The sequence below is a fragment of the Delphinapterus leucas genome, chromosome 16 (assembly GCF_059928025.1).
Source record: "Delphinapterus leucas isolate spDelLeu-1000000601 "Yukka" chromosome 16, BTC_Dleu_Yukka2, whole genome shotgun sequence".
Taxonomy (NCBI): Eukaryota; Metazoa; Chordata; class Mammalia; order Artiodactyla; family Monodontidae; genus Delphinapterus; species Delphinapterus leucas.
Genome location: NC_143144.1, coordinates 63,415,990 through 63,438,669, shown reverse-complemented (window position 1 = coordinate 63,438,669; position 22,680 = coordinate 63,415,990). Strand labels below are relative to the sequence as shown.

The 22,680-nt window shown below is 40.6% G+C and overlaps 1 protein-coding gene across 1 annotated transcript in view; it reads right to left on the bottom strand.

The window, feature by feature from the left end:
* The window catches only part of SORCS3 (sortilin related VPS10 domain containing receptor 3), a 587,799-nt gene that overhangs the window by 205,299 nt on the left and 359,820 nt on the right, over window positions 1-22,680 (bottom strand). The window contains exon 5 of the mRNA XM_022568819.3: window positions 9,619-9,692. Within this exon, the coding sequence (XP_022424527.1) occupies window positions 9,619-9,692 (74 nt within the window). The remainder of the gene's footprint in view (window positions 1-9,618; window positions 9,693-22,680) is intronic.

Here is a 22,680-nt window from a genome sequence, read left to right as displayed (position 1 = left end):
CTGGCTCAGGGCACAGAGGACTGACCAATCCAGCAGAATAAAGGCTGCTGACAAATGCTACCAACATCAACGGTCCCTAACTTCTGACCAGAGTTTCTCCTGCAGGAAACCATCAGAGGAAACAGTCAGAAATATGGGCACAGAATTAAGTGGGAAGATGTTCATTGGATTTTAATTACTTAAAAAAATAAAAATCCTATAAAATATCCATCAGTATGGATAAAATTATTAAATTATAAAAATGATTAAATTACAGTCACAAGAGGAAATAGACAACTATCAATATGAGATTTCTGAAGCATAATATAGGAGAATGCACAGTCTTTAATATATATAATATAATATATAATATATACATATTATATATACTGTTTAGTGAAGAAGCATTACAAATCAGAAAACTTCAGCTAACATTTACATGACCACAGGTTGAGGGCACGATTTAAACATAAAGTAATAGAAGACATTATAACAGGAAAAATAAAAAGATTTGATCATTTTTTTTAAGTAAAAAGTATGTTTGATATCATAAGGCAATTAAAATCCAAAGAACAAACTGGAGATGATATTGAAACAAAATGAGACCATATAAAAATGCCCATAATAAAGAAGAAGCAAAAACAGATGGTCACATAAAAGAAATACAATGGCTAATAAATATATGTCTGAACTCACCAGTCTGATAAGAAATGCAAATTAAAACAAGGAAAATCCATTTTTGCATATTAAACCAGATTACTTTTTTAAATTAAATTTTTATGAGGTGCAGTGAAATGGTATTTCACTAGTTGGAGTGCAAATTGGTATAAACTTTCCAGAGAACAATTTGGCATGCTAATATTTATATATATATGTAGTTTTGGTAGTCTATCCTTAAAAATTATAATAATCAGACCTTGAAAAGATAATTACTTAAAGGTTTTCAAAACAACATTCCACTGCCTTCCTTAATAGTAAAAGTGCAGAAGCAAGATCAATATAAAATAATAGTAGAGTGATTAAATTATTATATAGCCACCCATTAAGATACAATGTAAGTAATGCAAGTTTTAAATTATGTTTAGAGAGTGTAGAGAATGGTACAGGAAGATGTTCAAGTATGTTTTAAAAAGATACAAAATTTTATAAACAGCATGATCTCAATTGTAATAAAAACTTAAATATATTGAAAATTATACTATATTATAATAGGGGAAAAAGTCTATGAAGAAGTACTTGATTTTTTAAGTGGTGTTTTCTGGGCAGTGAAATTAGAAGGAATTATTTTCTTTTTATTTTCCTGCCTTTCCTTGAACGTATACAATAAGCTTGTATTGACTCTACAACCAGAACAAAAGTAGTTAAATTGTGTTTGTGTCTTTTAAAAATTATTTTTGTAGTTTTGGCATTGCCTCTCCCTCTTTTCCTACAAGCCTGAGACACTTCTACTCCAGGACTCTTCTTGGTGAGAAGTTCTCTGGAAAGTTTGCATTTCTTCTTAAGGTCTTCCCTGCTTTACACCCTGCTATGGACTGAATTGTGCCTGTCCGCCCCCGCCCGCCCCCCCCACCCCCCACCATTCATATGTTGAAGCTTTAACCCCCAAGGCAATGGTATCTGGAGATGAGACCTTTGGGAAGTAATTAGGTTTAGATAAAGTCATCACGGTGGAGTCCCCATGATCACATTAGCATCCTTATAAGAGGAAACACCAGAGAGCTAGCTTTTCCTCTCCACCATGTGAGGACACCTCAAAAAGGTGGCCATCTACAAGCCAAGAAGAGAGTCCTCTCCAGAAACCAACCATGCTGGCACCCTGAACTCATACTTCCAGCCTCCAGAAGTGGGAAAAAATACACTTCTACTGTTGATGCCACCCAGTCTGTGGCAGTTTGTAATGGCAGCCTAAGCAGATTAATATATACCCCTAACCCAACCTGGAGCAGAGCACCCTTAGATTTCCTCAACAAGAGAAAGGGTGATTCTGCATGCCTGCAACCCTGTATCCAATCGATGTGTTAAACAGCCTCTGAGCCTTCAGCTGGATGCTTTCTCCTTGGGCCACTCAGCTCAATATCCTTCTCTTTCTTCTCTCTCTAGGCCTCTCCCTGACCCTCCAATTCTCAGATTCCCTAGTCAAGGCTACTAAGCCCAGCTCACTACTATCAATGTATTCAATGTCCCCACTTCTTTATGTAGGGAACAAGCCCTAAATGGCAATCTGAGTTTCAGGAAGACTAGAGCAGTCAAAGTGCTTTACTCCACGTGGGCCTCTCCTGACCCCTCCTCAAAGGACAATAACCTCTGAAATCTCACCCACTGAGAACAATCAAATTTGCTCCCCTCTGAAAGTTTATTAGTGAGATTTGTCTGTCTCTGAGCTGAAGGACTACTTCTCATGTCCTTCACATAATCATCAGGGTGGAATAAGCATTTGGAAGCCATGTGTCTCTAATTCCAGAGAAACCGGCCAAGAAGCTGGGGAAAGAAGAAATGGTGTTTCCATTTGTATCTTGGAATTTTTCTTACACTGAATTAGGTGAGTGGTTGTGGCTATCTCTGAATTCTTTTTGACACACAGAAATCTTTCCAGATTTCCCAAGGCAGGGTCAAATATGATGCCTTCCCTTCACAGTAAAGAATTCACTTAAGTCTACAGCTACTTATGTCCCCTTATTTCCCCTCCTTTGTAGAACTCATCTATGCTAAGCATGATCACCACGTGAGTCCAACAGGTCTTGACTTCAACCAAAGAGGTGAGTGTTCTGTTTTCCTCAGTGCACTGGACTGACGACCACGTGTAGCTTTCGAACACTGCATTTGCTTTCGGCATTAAGGCAGCTCTTCCAAGGCCATGATGCAACCAGACATGCAGCATATGGGTGGCCCCCCTCAGCAAAGGAGAAACTGATTTCCGCTTGCAAGCTGAGCTTTCACATCTCCCCTCCTGACCCTGCATGTATTATTTTGAATGTAATGTATTTTTAAATTGCTACACCATTTAAAAAATGTAAGGGAAAGTTGAATTAAATATTATTTGTGGCATACCCTGGTTCGCAAAGAGCCTCTAAACCTGATTCCTTCCACGAGGTCGATGCCTAAATCCCATTATTTGAGATTGCAAATGACTGTGTTTGCAAAATTGTAGATGCACATTTAGATGCAGCTTCAAAAATTCACCCAATAATGTTAACTTTGTTTGAAAAGATCTTGACTTTCCAGGAAGCAATCTCAAATCATTCTGCCTGTTCCTTAACTCTGTCTCTGTCATGGATAATGTATTAATAGCCAAAGGGTGACTCGCCATGTAGTTCTTCTGGAACCACAGTTTAGGAGCCCATCCTTGAAGCAAAACAGAATCCATTCCAGAACAGGTGAGATCTACAGAGTTTAAACTGAAGTAAAGGTGTAAGAGGGTTCACCCAGCCACATTATCTCAAGGTAATCATGCCCCATTTTCACTTCCTGCTTCTCTGCCCTATTGGTCCACCCTCACAGCTGAGCTGGGTAAGTCTAGGACTCAGGTATTTGGGATTTTTGTAAGTGAAATGAGCACTTCTCTGAACAGGAATGTGCACACTTGGCTCATGTGTGTGCACACACACACACACACACACACACACACACACAGGCAATAAACATTATTCTCACAAAGCAAAATCCTGCCCATCAAAATGCAAAACAGAATAGAATAGAATGAAACAAGTTCAGAAAACCTCACTAAAAAACTTAGCAGCTAAAAACAGCAAATACTTATCATCTCACTGTTCCTGTGTGTCAGGAATCTGGGCATGACTCAACTGGGTGCCTCTGTCTCAGGGTCTCTCACAAGCCTTCAACAGATGAGCTGGCCAGGGCTGCAGACTCACCTGAAGGCTTGACTAGAGAAGGATCTGCCTCCAAGCTCACTCACGTGATTGTTGGCAGGATTCGGTTGTTCCTCACTGGAACCAAGCTGTTGGCCTGAGGCCCTTAGTTCCCCACTGACTACTGACTCTAGCCTCCCTCAGTTTCTTGTCACACGGGCCTCTCCATTGGGCAGCTCACAAAGCAATTACAAGAATGCACCTAAGAATGCACCTAAGACAAAAACCATTGTCCCTTGGTAGCCAAATCTCCGAAGTGACATCTTATCACCTGTGCCACATTCTAGTCACTAGAAGCTAGTCGCTAAATGCAGCCCAAACTCAAAGGGAGGGGACTATACAATGGCATGGTCTCCAGAAGACAGAGGTCATTGGGGGCCATTTCGGAAGCTGCCTGCCACAAGAATGAAGTAAGTATTAGCTATAAATACTCATACTTGCACAGGTGTGAATATACAATAGCACAAAATTGATATCTTTAATGACAGGTGTCAAAGATACTCAAATGAATATATTCTGAGGTTATTATTCTCCTTTCAGTGGTAATTAGAACAAAGTCATTAAACACTAACAATCACCAATTTCCCCTCCTACATGTTCTAAGGGATATACAGCAAACAAAGATTGATTTCCTGGGGGGTAGGGTGAGAGTGGTAGATGGTGAGGTAGAGGAGAGAGGGTAGGTCATTCTATATAAAAAAAGCTTATGATACTTGGGGAGGAAGGTGTGTGGGGATAGAGGGGTGCTCTGGAAGGGGATGTTCTGTGGACAATAAATCTCAGTGACTGAGAATAGTTTTAGAACCCATGGAAAGAGAAGGAAAAGTTGACAAGGTAACTACCATGACGATCAAGATCTTGGAGAGACAGATATGGGCAAAGGATAGTTTTAGAAAGACTCACTGTGTGGTGTGTGATATAATGCTTCTTTGCAACCCCCTTCAAGAAAATGTTTAGTAAAAACCTACATTGCTCTAAAATGCTTTCAGTGTTGAATTTGGGTCATACCACTTGAATGCGACACTCTGTTGAGACTGGGGAAAACATAAATTTTTATTTGGGCTACCTAGGACACTGGTCCAAGAAAACAATCCTAGATATTAAGGAAATATACATAAAATATTAACCAAACTGTTATTTATGATAGTGAAAAATATGAACATTTCCAATGTCCAATAAAAAGAGAGTAATACAGTATGTACCTTTACATAACGAAGAGTTGCATAGACAATTAAAATGATGGCTATAAAGATTTTATAATAACATAAAAATTGTTATAATAGCATATTAAGAGGGGAGAAGGGAGATTATACAAATTCACATGCAATATGTTTAGGCTACACATTAAAGAGCATAGGCACACAAAAAGAGACTGGGAAAAACAAGAACGATGAAAGATTGGAAAGGAAATATTGCAATGAAAGGGTTTTTTAGTCCATATCCTTCCTTTCTCCTTTAAAAGATATTTTCCTAGGATCTCCTATCTATACACACCAGGGAGGACACGTTTTGCTTTTCCGTTCTCCCTACCCTCCCTCATGACCTTTCTAAAAGAAGAGAAAAGAAGCTGCTGGCAGAGCCATCGCTAGAAATCTACAGTGAGTAAGCCGACCTTAATCAAAGGACAATAGAGCCCATCCCGACTGTCCCTACACACCAGCCACTCCAGCCTGCAACCAGGCATCACAACAGCTCAAAAGAGCTGTCCACAAGGGACTCTCTCCATGAGCCCCCTAAAGTGGGCTAATCTACAACTTGCTCTACATCTGTTGATTCTTATAGGGTTTTTAAAATCTAAAGACCAGTCTATTTTGCAACCCAAATACTCCGGAAAAGAGGTAAGAGTTTAAGTTCCTGGCACCTTAATGAGTATTACTTTATCAGAACACTCTCCTGCAGTGACAGCAAGGAAGAAGAAATGGACCCTGATCTTCCAGGAGAGAGAACAATTAAGGGGAAGTTAGTAAGGAAGAGACATAGGACACATTCTATCTCTCCTTCAAGATAAGGTACGACCAAATGCCATCAGGGATCAGAGGCACTTAGAGGCCAGTCCAGTTACACAGAGAACTCAGCAAGGCCTAGGATGCCTGTTCCCTCAATGGAAAAGAGGCCAGAAGAGGGTGAACACCTAGGAAGGGTGAGGGGCTGCAGAGGCAAAGCTGTGAACCGTCACAAGTATTCATATTGGATGTGCAGCGAAAACAGTCTTCCCACAGCAGAATGGGCCTGCCTGTTAAGTATCTTCCAATGGAGGAGTGGAAATACTATTCATTTGTAGCTCAGTAGGATATTAAAGCAAAAAACAAAAACAAAAATCCCCACTTTTTCCCTACAATAGCTCTGCCCAAGCAGAGACTAGAGAAAGATTACGTTAGGCTACTTAGCCACTCTTGTACTCTCCGTGCAAACTAAAATTGCTAAAACAGTTGGGGTGATGAATGCGAGCATAATCTGCCTGTTAACCAGGTATCAAATGAGTGAAAAGGTCGCATATAAACGAGTTTTCACGTCAGTCTGATTCTCAGGGCATGAGTTTGATGGCCCAGTCACTCCATGGTGTAAGATTCCTAGGTGACCTCTCTTGATGGCATTAGAACATCTGGAATTCATAAAGAAAATTGTATCTCTAGATGAAGCTTTCATGATTGATGCTAATGAATATTATGCCCCATGCCCTGTCTAACCCACAGGCACTGTGGGGCACTAAGGAGGAAATGGATCATGATAGCCCCTTATGATTCCCAATGCATTTTCACAGCCATTACATTGATCATCACTGTAGATGGTCGATTCTTCTCCAGCACACTTGGCAGAAATCTTTTCTGAATCACAGCGTTCTTCCCCCCAAGTCCCTTCTAGGTTGCTACTTTCCGCCACCTGAAGGCGACAAGGGAGAAGAAACCTAGCATTCGTGAAGGATCTATCCCTAGACATTTGAAAATCTCCAAATTATAGATAACAATATTTGGACAATATTTTGTCGGGTTAGCATGTTCACTCTATTTGTCTACATACCGCAAGATAAAAGTATTTTATTTCAATGTCTTGTTTTTGGCATGACTGCCCTGTCCCCAGTGCGTCCCCACCGTCCCTAATACCACTTCACCCTGCAGCAACCCTCCCAAAGAAGCAGCTGTAGGGCTTTGGGTTGTTGATTTGTTTTGTTTTTACCATGTCAGAAGAATTATGACTCCAGAAAGAGTGAGGACAATAAAGTTAGGTTGAGATGTGGATTCTTGGCAGTAAATTAGACCCATTCAATTGTTATCAGATGTCCACAGGTAAACAGTCTCACTGGGAATGGGATTCAAATTTGCGTCCCAGGAAAATGACAAATCACTTATGTGTCACAGTCTTCAGAACTACTGGTAAACATAGTATTTAAAGACATAACTTACAAATTATAAATCTGAAATTGCCAAGAGTCCAGTTCTGAAAGGATTATATCTGGTCCTTTCAAGAAGCATATGAAACTGACAAGAAGAATATTGTTCCCATCGCATAGATGCGGAAACCAGAGCTTGGAGAGGCGCTCTCTCAACCAAAGCTGTGCTCTACACCCTGAGAAATGCACACTTTGTCTTTCCTCAAGGAGGTGCCCTGTCGATATTTCCACTCCTAACCCATACAAGCCATGTCTCTCCAACATAAGGGCTTTCAACAGCCATGAATTCTGTCATTGGGGAAAATTAAAAAAAGGTCTGTGTAAAATGAGCTCTTCCTCTGCAACTCCTATGGCACCTAAAAGAATGATCACAGCAATTATACATCAGAAATGGAGAAGTGATAATACAAAAATGGAATTTTCAGCTACCACTTGGCTAGCCAGCACAGGCACTAACTTTTATATTTCCCCATGGGGGCGTATATGAAAGAAGCACAGAGTGGAGAAGAGGTGAAATACAATTGCCAGGACCTGGGGATTTATTCTTTCTGCTACACAAAGGAAGGGGGAAGGCAGACAGCAACTGGAACATTCTCTTCTGGCTCTTTGCAAAACAAAGGAAAATGCTGCTCTTCATCCACTTAACTTAATTTCCTTCAGAAACAATGACAAGTCTTATCCAGTCTACTGTACTTTCCTTCTCCGTCAACGTGACTTCCTAGTCGGCTAACTGCCTTACCATCTCAAGAGTTTGTTCCAGAAATAGCAGAGGGCTACTTTTTTCTTTTTGAGGGGCTTCTGAGTGTTGGCACACTGAGAAACTGGCAAAAAGCAAAAAGGCAGTAGTTATATAGCTAGAACATCAGAAAAACAAAGATTTCCTTTTTCCACCTTAGTCTATTGAAAAAAAATCTTAATACAATTCTAAATACGACCAAATAATCATTGTAATACTAGTTACAGACCAAGTAATAGTTGGTCTGAAAAGGGAAAAATAACTGGGCGTAGCCAAGGTATTGAGTCAAAAGCAGTGATCCCAATTCCCTTTTTCTCCCAGTGCTTTGTGTATAATACGACACGGTTGATTTTCACAGTGTGCTTCAGCAATCATTTTAATTCTGGACAAAGTTCTATAGGTGCAGAGGGGACTGGGTGAAAACGCTGCTTCCAAAGATGTTGGTATGGTTGTATAGACATACGGGGATACATATACCTACATGACCACCACCCACACACACACCACCCCCGCCTTGTGGAAGGCATAAATGGCCATCTTGTGACTTCTTAAGGGACTGACTAAGGTATTTAAAGTGAGACGTGGAAGAGGTACTACTTTCAAATACTGTTAATTTTTTTGTGCTTTTACTTAAGCACATAATTAAGCATATATACACCCTGGTGTGCGCTTCCTACATATATTTGGCCATCATTTCTGCCGAAATGCAAACGAGATACAACTAAGAAGCATTTCATAGAGCAAGGAAGAGTAAAAGGTAAAATTATACCCAACCAAGTTTACTTTGCTACAGCCAAGGTAACAACAGTACGCATGTATTAAAAAAATACCAATCAATAACAACACTTGCCCCTTGTACAAGAGTAAATCTGTTCTCCCTGATAAGACCAACTAAAATTTACAACATAATATATAGTTAATGAAGTATTTTTCAATTAAAAAAGAATGACATTTTCTGATTGGAGGAAGGGCTAATTCTTCATCTTAAACACATATTCACTCTTAAAAAAGTTTTTCAAAATGTGCTCCACAGAAGTGGCTCTGAAGGATTCGGGTGTGATGTGAGAAAGGGATTCTGGAGTGAAATGAGTTTGGGAATCAGTAACTTTGTGTTTGGCAGCTTCCCTCCCTCTGGGCTTCTCCAGAGTCTTCAGTACCCTAACGTGAATCCTGAGTCTCCAGGAGGGCAGAGTTAGAGAACCGTTACCTAAAATTATGTGACCACAGAAATGCCTTTGGAAGGAGAACCACTGTGTGGAACTAATGTTCTTCAGACTATGTTTTCGGAATACTGCTTTTAGAATAGGTTCATGAAATATCTACTATTTTCCAAAAAGAAGGGAGACTAGTACATAGCTAAGAGCACCCCATCATGACCTTCTCATGGAGCTCTCCAGCCCATAAATCACCAGGGATTATGCTACATGCAGAGTCTTTCTCAGGAAGTCTTAGTGGGGCCTGAGATTGTGCGCTTCTAACAAGTTCCCAGGTGATGTGGATGCTGCTGGTCTGTGAACCAAACTCTGAGTAGCAAAGGGCTAGGACACACATGACTTCAAGGGCTGAAGGTGTCCAGGAATTGTCCCGAGTGCTATGTTGTCTGATAATTCCTTATCCAAGAGGGTGGTGAGACTGAGGATGGGGCTTACCAGTAAAACCTGTTGGGTGTGATGCGTTCATGCATGAGTTGCCACCGTCTCCCGAAGTCCATGGAGCTGTAGAGCTGCAAAACAAGGAAGTGAGGAGAGCATAAGTATCAAGGGACACTGTTTAACCGAAATGCACGTGTCACCCTTCTGGAGATGAACATTCCAATCCATCAGAGCGCCTAATGCACTCAAGTAGGCATCCATTCTATCCAAATACATGGATATGACTGTGCCATGCTTATCATGGGGTCTTCTAATTCAATGTACATCCAATACATCAGCTTCATTCAGGAAATATTGCTGAACATTGGCACCATGAGTGAACTACGTTTTTTAAAGTCTCTTTTTTGTCCAGTAAATAACAGATATGTTTGTGTGCGGTCGTATATATATATACATACATATATATATATATATATACACACACACACATACATATAACTCAAAATAATCTAAAAGGTAGTTAAAGAGATATATTAGCATTTCGACTTTATAGATGAAGACATCAATGCTCAGTCCTACAAAGTGACTACAGCAGCCGTGTGGAAAACCAGGATGTCTATGCTGATTTAGCAGATGCCAGGTTTATACTACAACACATCAACTCCACCAACTCTCACAGTATTTATTCAGACCAGGCTCTTACTCCATGAGTAAGTACCAACTACTATGTGTGTCCAACTCTGCACATGGGAAAAATAGGTAAAACTACTCTGACCCTCAAATATACATACAGGTCCACCACATCAAACGGGAAAATGGGGCAAAGGCTAAGGCTCCAGGAGGTGAGAGATGGGAAAGATAAACTGGGGTAAAAATGGAACAGTGAGCCTTCCTGAAGAAATATATTTTGAGCTAGGCCTTTGGAAATAGGTGGTGTGGACCAGAGAGAAGGTGGATTGAGATTTTCCTGGGTGGAAGAGACAATGTGGAGAAAGGTGTTAATATGGCTAAGGTCTTGAGCTTGGCTCTGGGGGCGCTTCTAAGAGAAAGGAGGGATGTGATAACAGTTGCTGGCCAAAAGCAGGTGGAGGCTGTCTGTCTGTCTGTCTCCCTATTCATCCATCCATCTATCTATTTGCAGATGTTTTTATATCTCTCTGTATGTATATTTATATTGGAGAGGGGCTTGGGAGGAAGGAGAGGGTTTGTGAGGACCAGACCATCCCATATGGGAAGAATATATCCACATAATTTATTGCAAGAACTGAGTATTTCATGCAGGGTTTTAAGAAATAGATCACTTTCTTTCCCATGGCATATGCTGAGACTTAAGACAGATGTTTCTCAATTAAATATAGGAGAGACTTTGGTTGGTGCCTTCTATAACTCAAAGATATCAATCAGACTCTCTGTCGGCCCTGCTTCCAATCTGAGCAAACAGAACCCCAAATTCCTTCAAATAAAACCAGGAGAGGAAGACTGTGTCTTCCTCTGCTGCAAACTCTAGCAACAGGTCAGGCAAAAACCTTGAGGATCACACCGACCCCTGAATCCGCCAGGGAAATCGTCAGACCCTCCATCATGGAGGCTGCTTGTCGTGGCAGAATGCCACCCACCACAGCTCCTCCTCGGGCGTACTGCTGGGAGAAGCACGGCTCCTCTCATCCCATGCTCTTCCCAACAGAAACAACTAGAGCTCAGTGCCGATCTACTCATCCAAGCCTGTTCCACTTCCTGCCTCCCTGTCTCTGGTTTTGCTTTTTCAGCTTTTCAGTTTGACTGATGAGAGAAAAATCAAATTGAATTCTCTGCCTGGAGGCTGATTCAGATGAACAGAAAGAGCAGGCTCCTATTCATTAAGGGCCTTGGGTTAGCTACCTTGTCTCTCAATCTACAGTAAGTTGCTGAGTCTGAAATGAATTGTATTCTCCCACAAGCTGAATCTTTGCAGCCTCTCCATCCATCCATCCATTCATTCATTCATTCACTAAAAGTACATCAAACAACTACTATGCTTTAAGCACTGAACTAAGTGCAGGGATTACAAAGGTTAAAAATACCATGGATAGTAAAAGATAGAAATCCAGACAATTACACTGCCATGCATTATATGTCATAATATTAATACTGTTTATCTCTGCAATGGTAAGATTGTGGGCAATTGATATTTTCTTCTTCTTTCAGTTTTTGGGATTTTTAAAAAATTATTGTGAACATGTATTACTTTAGTAATTTAAAAAATGAAAGCTCTGACGCTGCAATAGAAACAAAGCACATAGGCAATCACTCAACAGAAAGTGCTAGAAGATTGTTTAATGGTATGAAAATGTTCATTATATATTATTTATTTAAAAATGTTACAAACCATGCATATATGGATGCTAATTTTATTTAAAGTATTGCATAACTTGAAATATATTAGAAGAGAATATGTCAAAACATTAGTAGTGGTTATCTCTGAATTGTGGAATGATGGGTAATTTATATACTTTTTAAAGCTTCCCATTATTTTTAGATTTCTTTACAATAGATATATATTATACTTCAATAGTAATAGTAGCCTATGGTTTATTCTATTTAAATTTATGTAACAATAATTTTCTTTTTATAATGTACATGTTATACTTATCTATCTTTTAAAAGACCAAGAATTAAACTTGCAATTTTTCCACTGGGGAACTGGAATTAGACAAAGCAACATGGGACCTTCCATAAAATGGTATTTCACAGAGGTTATTTTCATGGATAGCGGTGAATGAATCCTTCCTTGGACAGAAAACGTATTAGCTCACGCAGTGTTTATATAGTCCTGCATGGCTTCAACCCAAAGTGTTTCATGCAACATTAAAATAAAATGTATTTTCCAAACACTAAACATGTTTAAAACATTTCTTGTTTACACAAAGTTACACATGAGACGGTGTTCTCCTCCATATACTGCCTTATTATGCCCCCTCCCTTCAAGGATGTCGTTCTTGGACTTTTACCAAAGAACAATCCAGACCCCCTTCTCTCCCTTCTTCCACTATATGTCATGGTCTCATCTCTCTTAACAAGCACACACTCAGTAGTGACATGCACACGCAGCGCCCTAAATGAATCATTGGAACAGCTGGAAAATATGAAAGAGCACATTCTTTTCCTTATTGATTTAGTTATTCGTTCCTTAATTACATCAGCCTGCCAGGGAAAAGCATCTGATAGCTGAAAAACTAAAGAGGCAATTTAATCAATGTAATATTCCACAGGAAGAACAACACGTTGGATCTGGAAAGCTTAAGTTCAAAGAATAATACGACTGCATTAGGAGGTTATGGGTTGAACTATGCCCCACCCCCCAAAAAAAGATCTGTCTAAGTCCTGACCCCCAGTATCTCAGAATGTGGCCTTAATGCAATATGACTGATACTGTCATAAGGGGAAATTTGGACACACGGACAGACACAGAGGGGAGACAATGAGAAGACACCCAGAGAGAAGCCCATGTGAAGACAAAGAATTTTAGTGATGTATCTACAAGCCAAGGGATGCCAAAGACTTCTGGCGAATCACCAAAAGCTAAGAAGAATGGAAGCCTCCCCTATAGGTTTTAGAGGGAGCATGGTCCTGCTAACACCTTCATTTTAGACTTCTAGCCTCCAGAATGGTGGGACAATGGAATTCTATTGTTCCAAGTCATCCAGTTTGTGACACTTCGTTATAGCAGCCCTAGGAAACTAATACAGGCATCTTACGCTTGCTACCAGGAGTAATAATGACAGATCTGGCTACATTTTTCTGTGGTTTTCTTGTCTCCACTCCTAGGCATTTAGTTGTAAGGCCAGAAGTATTGTTTAGGGCCAGACTGTTGAATCTGTGGTTGAAAACCAAACTCTCATTTGCCTATATTTCTCTGTCCTGTGCCTTTTTACCACACCCCTAAGGATATTTTCTAAGAATAACTGTGAATTCATAAAGACCATATGGCAGTAACCAGACATAATCAGAAGGGGCAACAAACTATACATTTTATAGCAGCTTTTGGTATTCCAGCCAGATTCCCTAGAGCCAGCAGATCTCCCATGTAGAGGGAAGGATGGTTTGGAATACATTTATATAAAAGCTCTCCCCTGTAGGCGAATTCAAACTTAGTGTGTAACTGTCCTGATTTTTTGCTCAAAGCCCATGGAGTTTAGGTAGCATTCCACTGAACTATGGCCATGATGATCTTGGTCTTCAAAAAAAAATGAGACTGGTTTCTGCTCAAAATAAGGTCTCTGCACCTTTTTCCTTGGTAGCCACAGAGCAAGTGGGAGGGCTTGGCTGGTTTCTGCAAGGTTTCAGGAAGAATCCCCTGGGTTGTGGCAATATTAGTGGTAGGCAGGAGAGAAACCAGGTCACATAGCAACAAAGAGTCCTTTCCAACCTGTGCCTCTGGTTCCTTCCTCAGATGTTCTCCAAAGAACTCCTTTCTTGATAACGAGGGGAACCAATTGCATCCAAGGTCCCTCTAAGCTCTGGAGATGTAGACAAGAACTTCTGTCCTCAGTAACCATTTTCCTTTGCCCTTAGGAGTCATAAGGCATCTACACCATAAAGATATTTATAAAAAGACATAGACAGTCACCTAGTTATGCCATCGTATTGGAGATGGCAACATTTTTCTTCCCTTCTTGAAGGTTTCTAGCCACGAAGATTTTCTCTCTCTCAGATGGTTTACATCATCCATTCCTTCATTTAACAAATATTGATCAAATGTCTATTAAGAACCAAGCACTGTTCTGTGGGTTTAGGATACATCAGTAAACCAAAAAGACAAAAAGTCTCTGCTGTCAGGGATTTTACATTCTAGCGGAGATCAAGAACTCAAATGCCCTAAAGTTCACTGTGTGAATAAGTGAGGGAGGGATAAGAAAAGCAGTACCACTACTTGTATTCTTTAGACACAGGCTCATTTTGCTGGCACGTAATGCACTAAGGAAATTTCTTTGCTTATCCAAGAGGATTTTTCCCATTTTTATTGAAACACTTGATAAAAGGCTACCTTTTATTTTCCTGCTTTTAATAGAGACATGAGTTCAAAAAATGTTTCACTTTCCTCTTAACTCTAAGAAAAACACCATACAAGTCTGATAATGTTTGGCAGATGAAATTTCCCCACAATGCTGGGGAGAAGCAGGGAGTCCAGAGAGCTCATGCTCCATCGAAAAATGGGCTTAGCTGTTCCCTAGCTGGACAGGAGTGCTGAGCCAGTGTGGTCAGGCTTTAGAACACTGAAGAGAACCTGAAAATTCGGATTTTTTATGGGAAATCTCCATATTTTTCAATTTTGGCAAAACTTGAAAAATTCAAAACATACTGCAGGGCAAATAAGATGTGTCTTAATCCAGATGGCCAAGTGCTGCCTCAGGACCACCAGTTGGCGATCTGAATCCTAGCACAGACCTACAACTGCCCGCAGGAGACAGTGGGACTATCTGACCTTGAAGTAAGACTGCCAGATTTAGCCAATAAAAATACAGAATGGGAATTTGTATTTTCAGATAAAAAATAACCATTTTTTTGTGTAAGTGCATCCTGTGTAACAGAAGGGATATGCCTATATATATATATATATATATATATATATATATATTTTTTTTTTTTTGTGGTACACGGGCCTCTCACTGTTGTGGCCTCTCCCATTGCGGAGCACAGGCTCCGGATGCGCAGGCTCAGCGGCCATGGCTCACGGGCCCAGCCGCTCCGCGGCATGTGGGATCTTCCCGGACCAGGGCACGAACCCGTGTCCCCTGCATCGGCAGGCGGACTCCCAACCACTGTGCCACCAGGGAAGCCCGATATGCCTATATTTTTAAAACGTTGTTATTTACCTGAAATTCAGATTTAATTACATGCCCTATATTTTGTCTGGCAACGTTACCTTGAAGTCCCTCCCATTCCATCTCTAAAAGTCTGAATTATAAGGTGCAGCCCCTTATATTGGGCTTCTTTACTCTTTGACATTGGATGCCACCAAGTGAATAAAAGAATCTCCAAATTACTGTAAATACTTCCTGTAATCAATTCAGTCAAACCCCTTCACTCAATCTATTTAATGTTAATTGAGCACTAGCCTGTGCTAAGCTCACTACCAGGTATGATGATACAAAGGAGAAGAACACAAGGTTCCCTGATCTCTAGATGAGAAGACGGATGTGTCAACAGGTAAGTGCAACAGGACACAAGGAAGCCCCTGTCAACAGAGGCAGAGGAGGGCTAGGAGGATTCAAAGGAAGGAGTGGTCAGGTCTGCTGGGCTTGGCACTGGGCCAGGGACTGAGTCAGAATGGATGAAGAGGAGCTGGCCTGAAGGGTAAGTTCCCCCCAAAACACTGCAGCTAACAAAGGTGAAGATTTCTAGACATTAGAAAAGATGTTGGAAAAACAAACATTATCTCATCCTCCTACAAAGTACAACTCGTTTGGCCATGGATCAGTGTACACTGGTCTATAACTGTCACATCTCAAAGGAGGAAGAGCAGAGATGGAAAGGGGTCTGAATAAGGGCATGTAAAGGATTCAAGAGGAACAGGGCAAAACAGCTCTGCAAGAGCATAGGTGTGAGGATAAAATGAAGACTTAAAGGTGCGCCGTGAGAGTGAAGGCTATGAAAGCAGAGAGGGGTAAGGAGATACACACTTGTTTATCAAGTTTCAAAACATCCTCCCTTGAAACCTAAAAGAGGCAAGATTACAACAGCAAAAATGAACGACTACTTTTAAAAGCAAGTTCATAAAATTCATTACTCTAAGAAGTCGGTGAGAAAAGCACAGGATAGCCTATAACAGTTTAAGACTCAATGCTTCTCAAAGTTTTTTCATCAAAACATCTCTAACAGCCAAAGGGAATAAAGCATCCCACCAGGAATCTGGAGGTTTGACCTTTTAAGCAGTCTGAAATAAGGGCAAACATTTTCAAGTCTCTAATTTTCACCAGAAAATTCCAGGGTTGTTTTACAGTCTACTCTATATCTGTGCCTAGAATAAAAAAATAAATTTCTTCACAAATCTTCAAGTGAAATGGACCCTCCAGAAAGACACTCTATATCTATCATACTCTCTTTACACCACTGTCCCCGAGAGGTGCATTTTTGAGTCCCAATTTGAAGAGGGGGGAGTGACACCAAAAATGGCAGATGCATAATTAGGGACCAGATGCTACTGATGGGGGCGGCTCATTTAACTGTCTCAACTGTGTTTTCTGTAGGGTGACTACAAGCGGGGTTTGTGATCATTTCTTGGTGCCTATGACAACTGGAATCCTGGATTTGATATGAGGAGACACCCTTGCGCAGGGTTTTCATTTAATTTTATGACCAAGGGAGAGGAAAACATGTAGTTCTGGTGATACCATACTTGCAAGAAAGCAATTCCATTAGACCCTGTTTGCTAACATAGCAAGCCTTATTTTTGTCATGGCTTTTGTAGGATTCCTCAGGCTTATCCACCCGACTGGACCTCCAATTCAGAGGTCATACGTACATCTGAATAAGCAAAGACTTTTGTTTCCCAAGTCAGTGTTCTACTCCTTGCTAGAGGTGCTGGTGACTCTAAAGGCCCATTTGAGCACACAAAGCATAGACGATGCTTGCGCCCAGATGCCCCAATGCCCACCCCACAGTAAAGATGCTTTCTTCCAATCGGGCACACAGAAACTGGCTCATAAGGATGTTAGTGTCTACACTCTGTCAAAGGGGGGACACCGTGCTCATTCCCCACCTGCCTTTTCCTCCAGGATTCTCTCCATCCGCCTTATTTTCCAAGTTGCAGTCACACTAGCCTTCTTTAGCTTCTCAAACATGCCATGGACTCTCAAGTCCAAGGGCTTTTGCACACGCTGTCCTGTCTGCCTAAAATGCCCTTCCTCCACTCTGCACCTTCTCCCTCTTTCCATGCATGTACCCAACTGCTGCTCCTGTGTCAGGTCTCAGCAGAAACAGCCCTTCCTAGGGGAAGCTCTTTGGTCACCTCCTGCCCCAGACAGCACGAGGTCCACCTGCCATCTGCTCTCATGGCTCTCTATCCTCTTATTTCATAATATTCACCAAAATATGAAATTATATATTTGTGTAATTATATGACTGACGTCTGTCCTCCTTTCTAGATAGTAGGAATTGCCACTTTAATAGTCCCAGGTGTTTAACACAGTGCCAGGTCTGGAAGAATAGATGCTCAATAAATATGTCCTGAATGAATACACGATTATTCCATTTCAAGCCTTTCAAAGTTCTATTCCTTCCACCTGAAAGGCCTCCCTTCCCTTCCCAAACTTGTCTAAATTCTACCCTTCTTTCAATATTAGTTCAAATTGTCTCCTGTCCATGAAGCCACACTTGGTCAAAAAAGACAAGATTATAAAAGGAAAACTAAAGGACTACTTTTAAAAGCAAATTCATAAAAGAAGCTGGAGAGAAAGGAAGAGTATCCTATGAATAGTATCTCTTTTCTCGTAATTAACACCAAGTGTCCAACCAGACTCCAGTAACAGGTTTCTCTTATAAGCTCTCAAATTGCTTTTATTTAATTCATCCAGATTAATCCAGTGAATTAATCTGGTCACTTAATTCACTTATGCATCAAAACTTCAGGTAATCTCTTCAGATAGATTAGGGGCCCCTGGGTGAGAGAATCCCATCTGAAATCTTGACCCCTTAAAAGAAACTTCCACTGAGCTGCTCGACAACACAGAATCAGAGAATCATAAACTTTTATAGCTAAGAGTGTCCTTAGAGGTAATTTGGAAAATTCTTTTTACACATGGGGAATCTAAGGCTCAGAGAACCTAAGTGACTTGCCTAGTATCACACAGCTAGTTAATTGTGGAGCTAGAATTCAAACCCAGCGTCTTGATTCCCACCTCAATGCTCTTGTAATTGTGCTGTATTGTCGTTTTTTGTTAATTGCTTGATTCTAAAAGAAAAACAAGTTAATATAACCTCACAGGAATAATGGCTCATTTGGGTATACCACACATGAATAACACCGTGCCTTGAATCTCTTCAGCACTTTTATTTACAAATCATCTTCACAATTCATTTTATCCTCTTTCACGCTGAAGAGTATTTTCTGAGCTAACAGACACATGAGACAATCTTACAAACAATTCACATAGTATTTACCAAAATCCATTCTTTTGTCTCCACAGTCCTATTCTCTTGGCCATTTTCCTTTGCAATCAGATTCTATTCATTTTTATTCATTATGATTCAGAAGCATCTCATTTTAAGCAGTACCCTTTGAACACAAATGTTGGTATTCCTCCATAAGCTGACTTTGTTCTGACCCACACCTCTCCCCCTATACCCGTGTTCTCTCTCCTTCATGGTTTTGGTTTCACATCACCTCCTACTATTAATATCCACTTTATCACCTACTTTACTGGCTTTTCACTGCATTCAATTTGTCTTTAACTCTTTTCCAAGTTCAAATTTGTTTTTCTTTCCCCCAAAACATGAATCTAAAAGACATGGAAAGAACTTAATTTTTTTTTAGTTTTAGGTCATTTATTTAATGTAAATTACTATCTTTAAGTATCAAACAATAATACCTGCCTTTAATTTGGAAGAAATGAAGACTTTACTAGACCTACCGTATGAAACACCATTTGAAATATATCTCCAGGTGGACTATTTAAACATGCTCATGATTTTAGTATTAATACGTGACCAGAAACTCTAAAAATTCATTCAAACTCAAGACATTAAAGGGGAAAAAATAGTGTATACTTCAAAGTCTATTCTTTCAGAAAAATAAAAATAAAGACAAAAAGAAACTTACATTTATGGAGGATCTGCCCCTGACAGGTATTTCTGTATATAGTTTAACTGACTCAAAATAAACACTTTTTGATGGTTATTTCTGTCCACACTTCTTGGAGAAGAACACTGAGGACGTGCTCTAGATCCCAAAGCAAACTCCAAGACATCTGATTCCAAAACCAGAGTTCATTCCGAAATATCTGCTCCCATTGAAAAATGAGTGCTATCAAGGAAACAATCTGAATCGTAAGGGAGCTCAAACCATAATATCCTAGAAAGGTTGTCAAAACTTGAGGTTGTGGCACAGAAAGCCACAGGTTGTCAAAACTTGAGGTTGTGGTACAGGAGCAAAGAGGTTTATTACTGTTTTCAAACATGGGAAAAAGCTGTTCTGTGGAAGGACAATGAGACTTTCTCCTGCTGCATCAAAGGGCAGAGCAGGACCAAAAGGTGATCTAGACAGAAGTAAATGTTGTCTTGACATAAGAAATAATATTCTAATGGAAAGGACTCCCCAAGGCTGGAAGAAGCTTCCTTGCATGGCAACAAGTTCTCCAGGGAGTTACTAGATGTGCTTAAGTAGAGAATGGATGAGCACTTTGATTAAGGTGATACCATCAGGAAATTAAAGCGTCAGATAGGGTTTAAGCCAATGAGTTCTTAGGTACCTTTAGATACATGATCTTTGATTCTTAATCCAAGAGCAATAATCCTAGGAAGAGAACCCAAGAGAATATTCACTAATCATGCTCCCTAAACATTTGTAAAAGCTGGCAGAGGAATTTTTTTCAAAGGCACTCAAATGTTGTTGGAAAGGCCAGGACTCTGTGTGGCAGCTTTGATGGATTCATTCAGCCTCCCTGTATCTAAGACCTTTGCAAAAGGATTTTCAGCTCCTCCCTTCAAGAGCTAGAATTTATTTCTTCACCCCTTGTTTGGGCATCAGAATGCAGTAGAAGAATCCCAGTTCTGAGTGTAGTCCCTCAGAAGCCTTGGACACTTCCAATCTTTCAGAATGCTGTCACCCAGGGTGAACAAACCTTGGTTAGCCTGCTGGAGGATGAAAGACCACGTGGAAGAGAACCCAGCCTACAGCCATCTCAGACCATCATACAGCCAGCTGAGCTCTAACTAGAAAAGCGAGCCCAGACAAAATCAACACAGCTGCCAACCCAGCCACAGCTGACCACAGACACATGAATGAATCTAGCCGAGACCAGAAAAATCACCCAACTAATCCACAGAGTTGTGAGCAATAATTCAGGTTTACTGCTGTAAGCTTCTAAGTTTAGGGAGAGTTGGTTACACAGCATTAGCTAGCTGCTACACAGACCTTAGATACAAGTCTTGGCTCTACCACTGGCCTAGCTGAGCTGTTCTGAGGAAGACTTTAAGTTCTTCAATCTCAGTCTTCTTATCTAAGTATGATGAAGGGCTTTCTCCACAATAGTGGCTCTCAAACGTCAAAGTTTTTCAGATGTCTTGTTAAAAATGTATATTTCAGGCCCTCCTCTAGAAATTCTGATTTGGAGGGTCAAGAGTGGAGCCCAGAAATATGCATTTTGACAAGATATCAGATGATTCTAATGTAAATGCAGAGGAACCACACATGGAGAAACTCTGTTCTAGATCATTCTTATGGAAGCTTGGACATTTATAACTAAGCTCATCATCCTGTCTTCAGCCAATCTCTACCTTCATCACAGGTAGAGGATGCCCAGCTGAACATTTGGAGCTCCTTAGAGATGGGGGTGTCACAGACACTCTAAGGCCCAGTAGAGAAGAATGACTTGCCCTTAAGTCAGACAGACAGCTTTTCGCTCCTGGGAAACCCGCTCCTAGCTCCATCCCAGAAACCAGAACCTGGGAAAAGAAGATAGGCAGACTGCTTCCACTCAAAAAGATTCTGTCCAACTGCCAATGCTGGAACACGATTACATAGCAAACAGCATAGCCTCAGCTAAAATGCAGAGTAACAGCTGGACTGTGTTCCCTGAAAGTACAATGCATTTATTACACAGATAACTAGACTTCCCTCTAGATCCAAAAGTCATATGGTCTGTGCATTAAGCAAAGGGGACTTGCCACAGCCTAGCCAACCCTTGCCCAAAGCGCACAGAAAATGCTGATCCCTGGGTTCTAAAATGGGGTGAGGAGGGAGCTGGGGTGAAGCCAGGAAGACAGCAACTTCTCTGATGTTCTTCTGTTCTTGGCTTTAGTGACCCAAGTCAGTGGTTCTCAACTCTGCATCACAGTTACCTAAAAGTTTTAAACAATAGTGATAGCTGGGCCCCATCTTAGAAAACTTAAATCAGAATCTTTAGGAATAGCCTACTTGGGCATAGGTATTTTTAAAGGTCTCCAGGTAACTCTAGTGTGCAGAGAGGGTTGAATACTACTGGTCTAAAACAGAGGTTGGCAGACTATGATCCACCCTTTCTCATAAAGAAAGTTTGACTGGAACCTAGCCATACTCATTCGTTTAGAGTTGAGTGTTTCAACAGAGACCATATGGCTAGCAAAGCCTAAAATACTATTCAGTCCTTTACAGAAAGTTTGCCGACCACTGCCCTTAGGTACTGGTCTTTAGCATCGGTTAAGAGGTCCCAACAGAGGAATTTTATCCAGAATGCCTCCTAGCTTGGTTACACACCCTTTTTACCTATTTCTCCAACACCAGGAGCCCGCAAGTACATGATAATAATAATAACTAATGTCTAACGAGTACTTATTATACGTCAGGTACTAGATTAAGTGGTTTGCATCTTCGCCTTTAAACCCTACAACCACCCTGAGAGGAAATCTGGTTATCGTCATCTTACAGAATGGAAAACTGAGCTTTGGAGAGGACTAAGTTACTTGTCTGAAAACACAGAGTAAGTGCAGAGATCAGATTTAAATCAGGCTGTCTGATTCCATGGCCGATGTGCTCAATAACCACACAAGCCAAGATTCACAGCATGGAAACATGGAGCTTCTGAGCCAGACAGCAATGTGAGCTTGGGCAGGCTGCTTCCAGGGGCAGGGGTAGGGGAGTTCTAAGAATATCTACCATACAGAGCTGTGGTAAGATTAGGGGTAGCACGATGCCTACTAAAATGAAACTGTCTGGCAGACAAACTATTTTTTTGTCAGATTTTTCTTCTGGAGACACTCTTGACAATATTTCACTAATTATTTTCATCCATTTAATCACTCAGTAATTTAGTGAACACCTTACCTGAACCAGGCATGGTTCTATATTCTAAGGATACAGCAAAGAACAAGGTGCTAGAAAACACAGTTGTCAAAAAAATATGTGTATATATTTTAAAATATATTTCATTCACTTACTGCCCATTT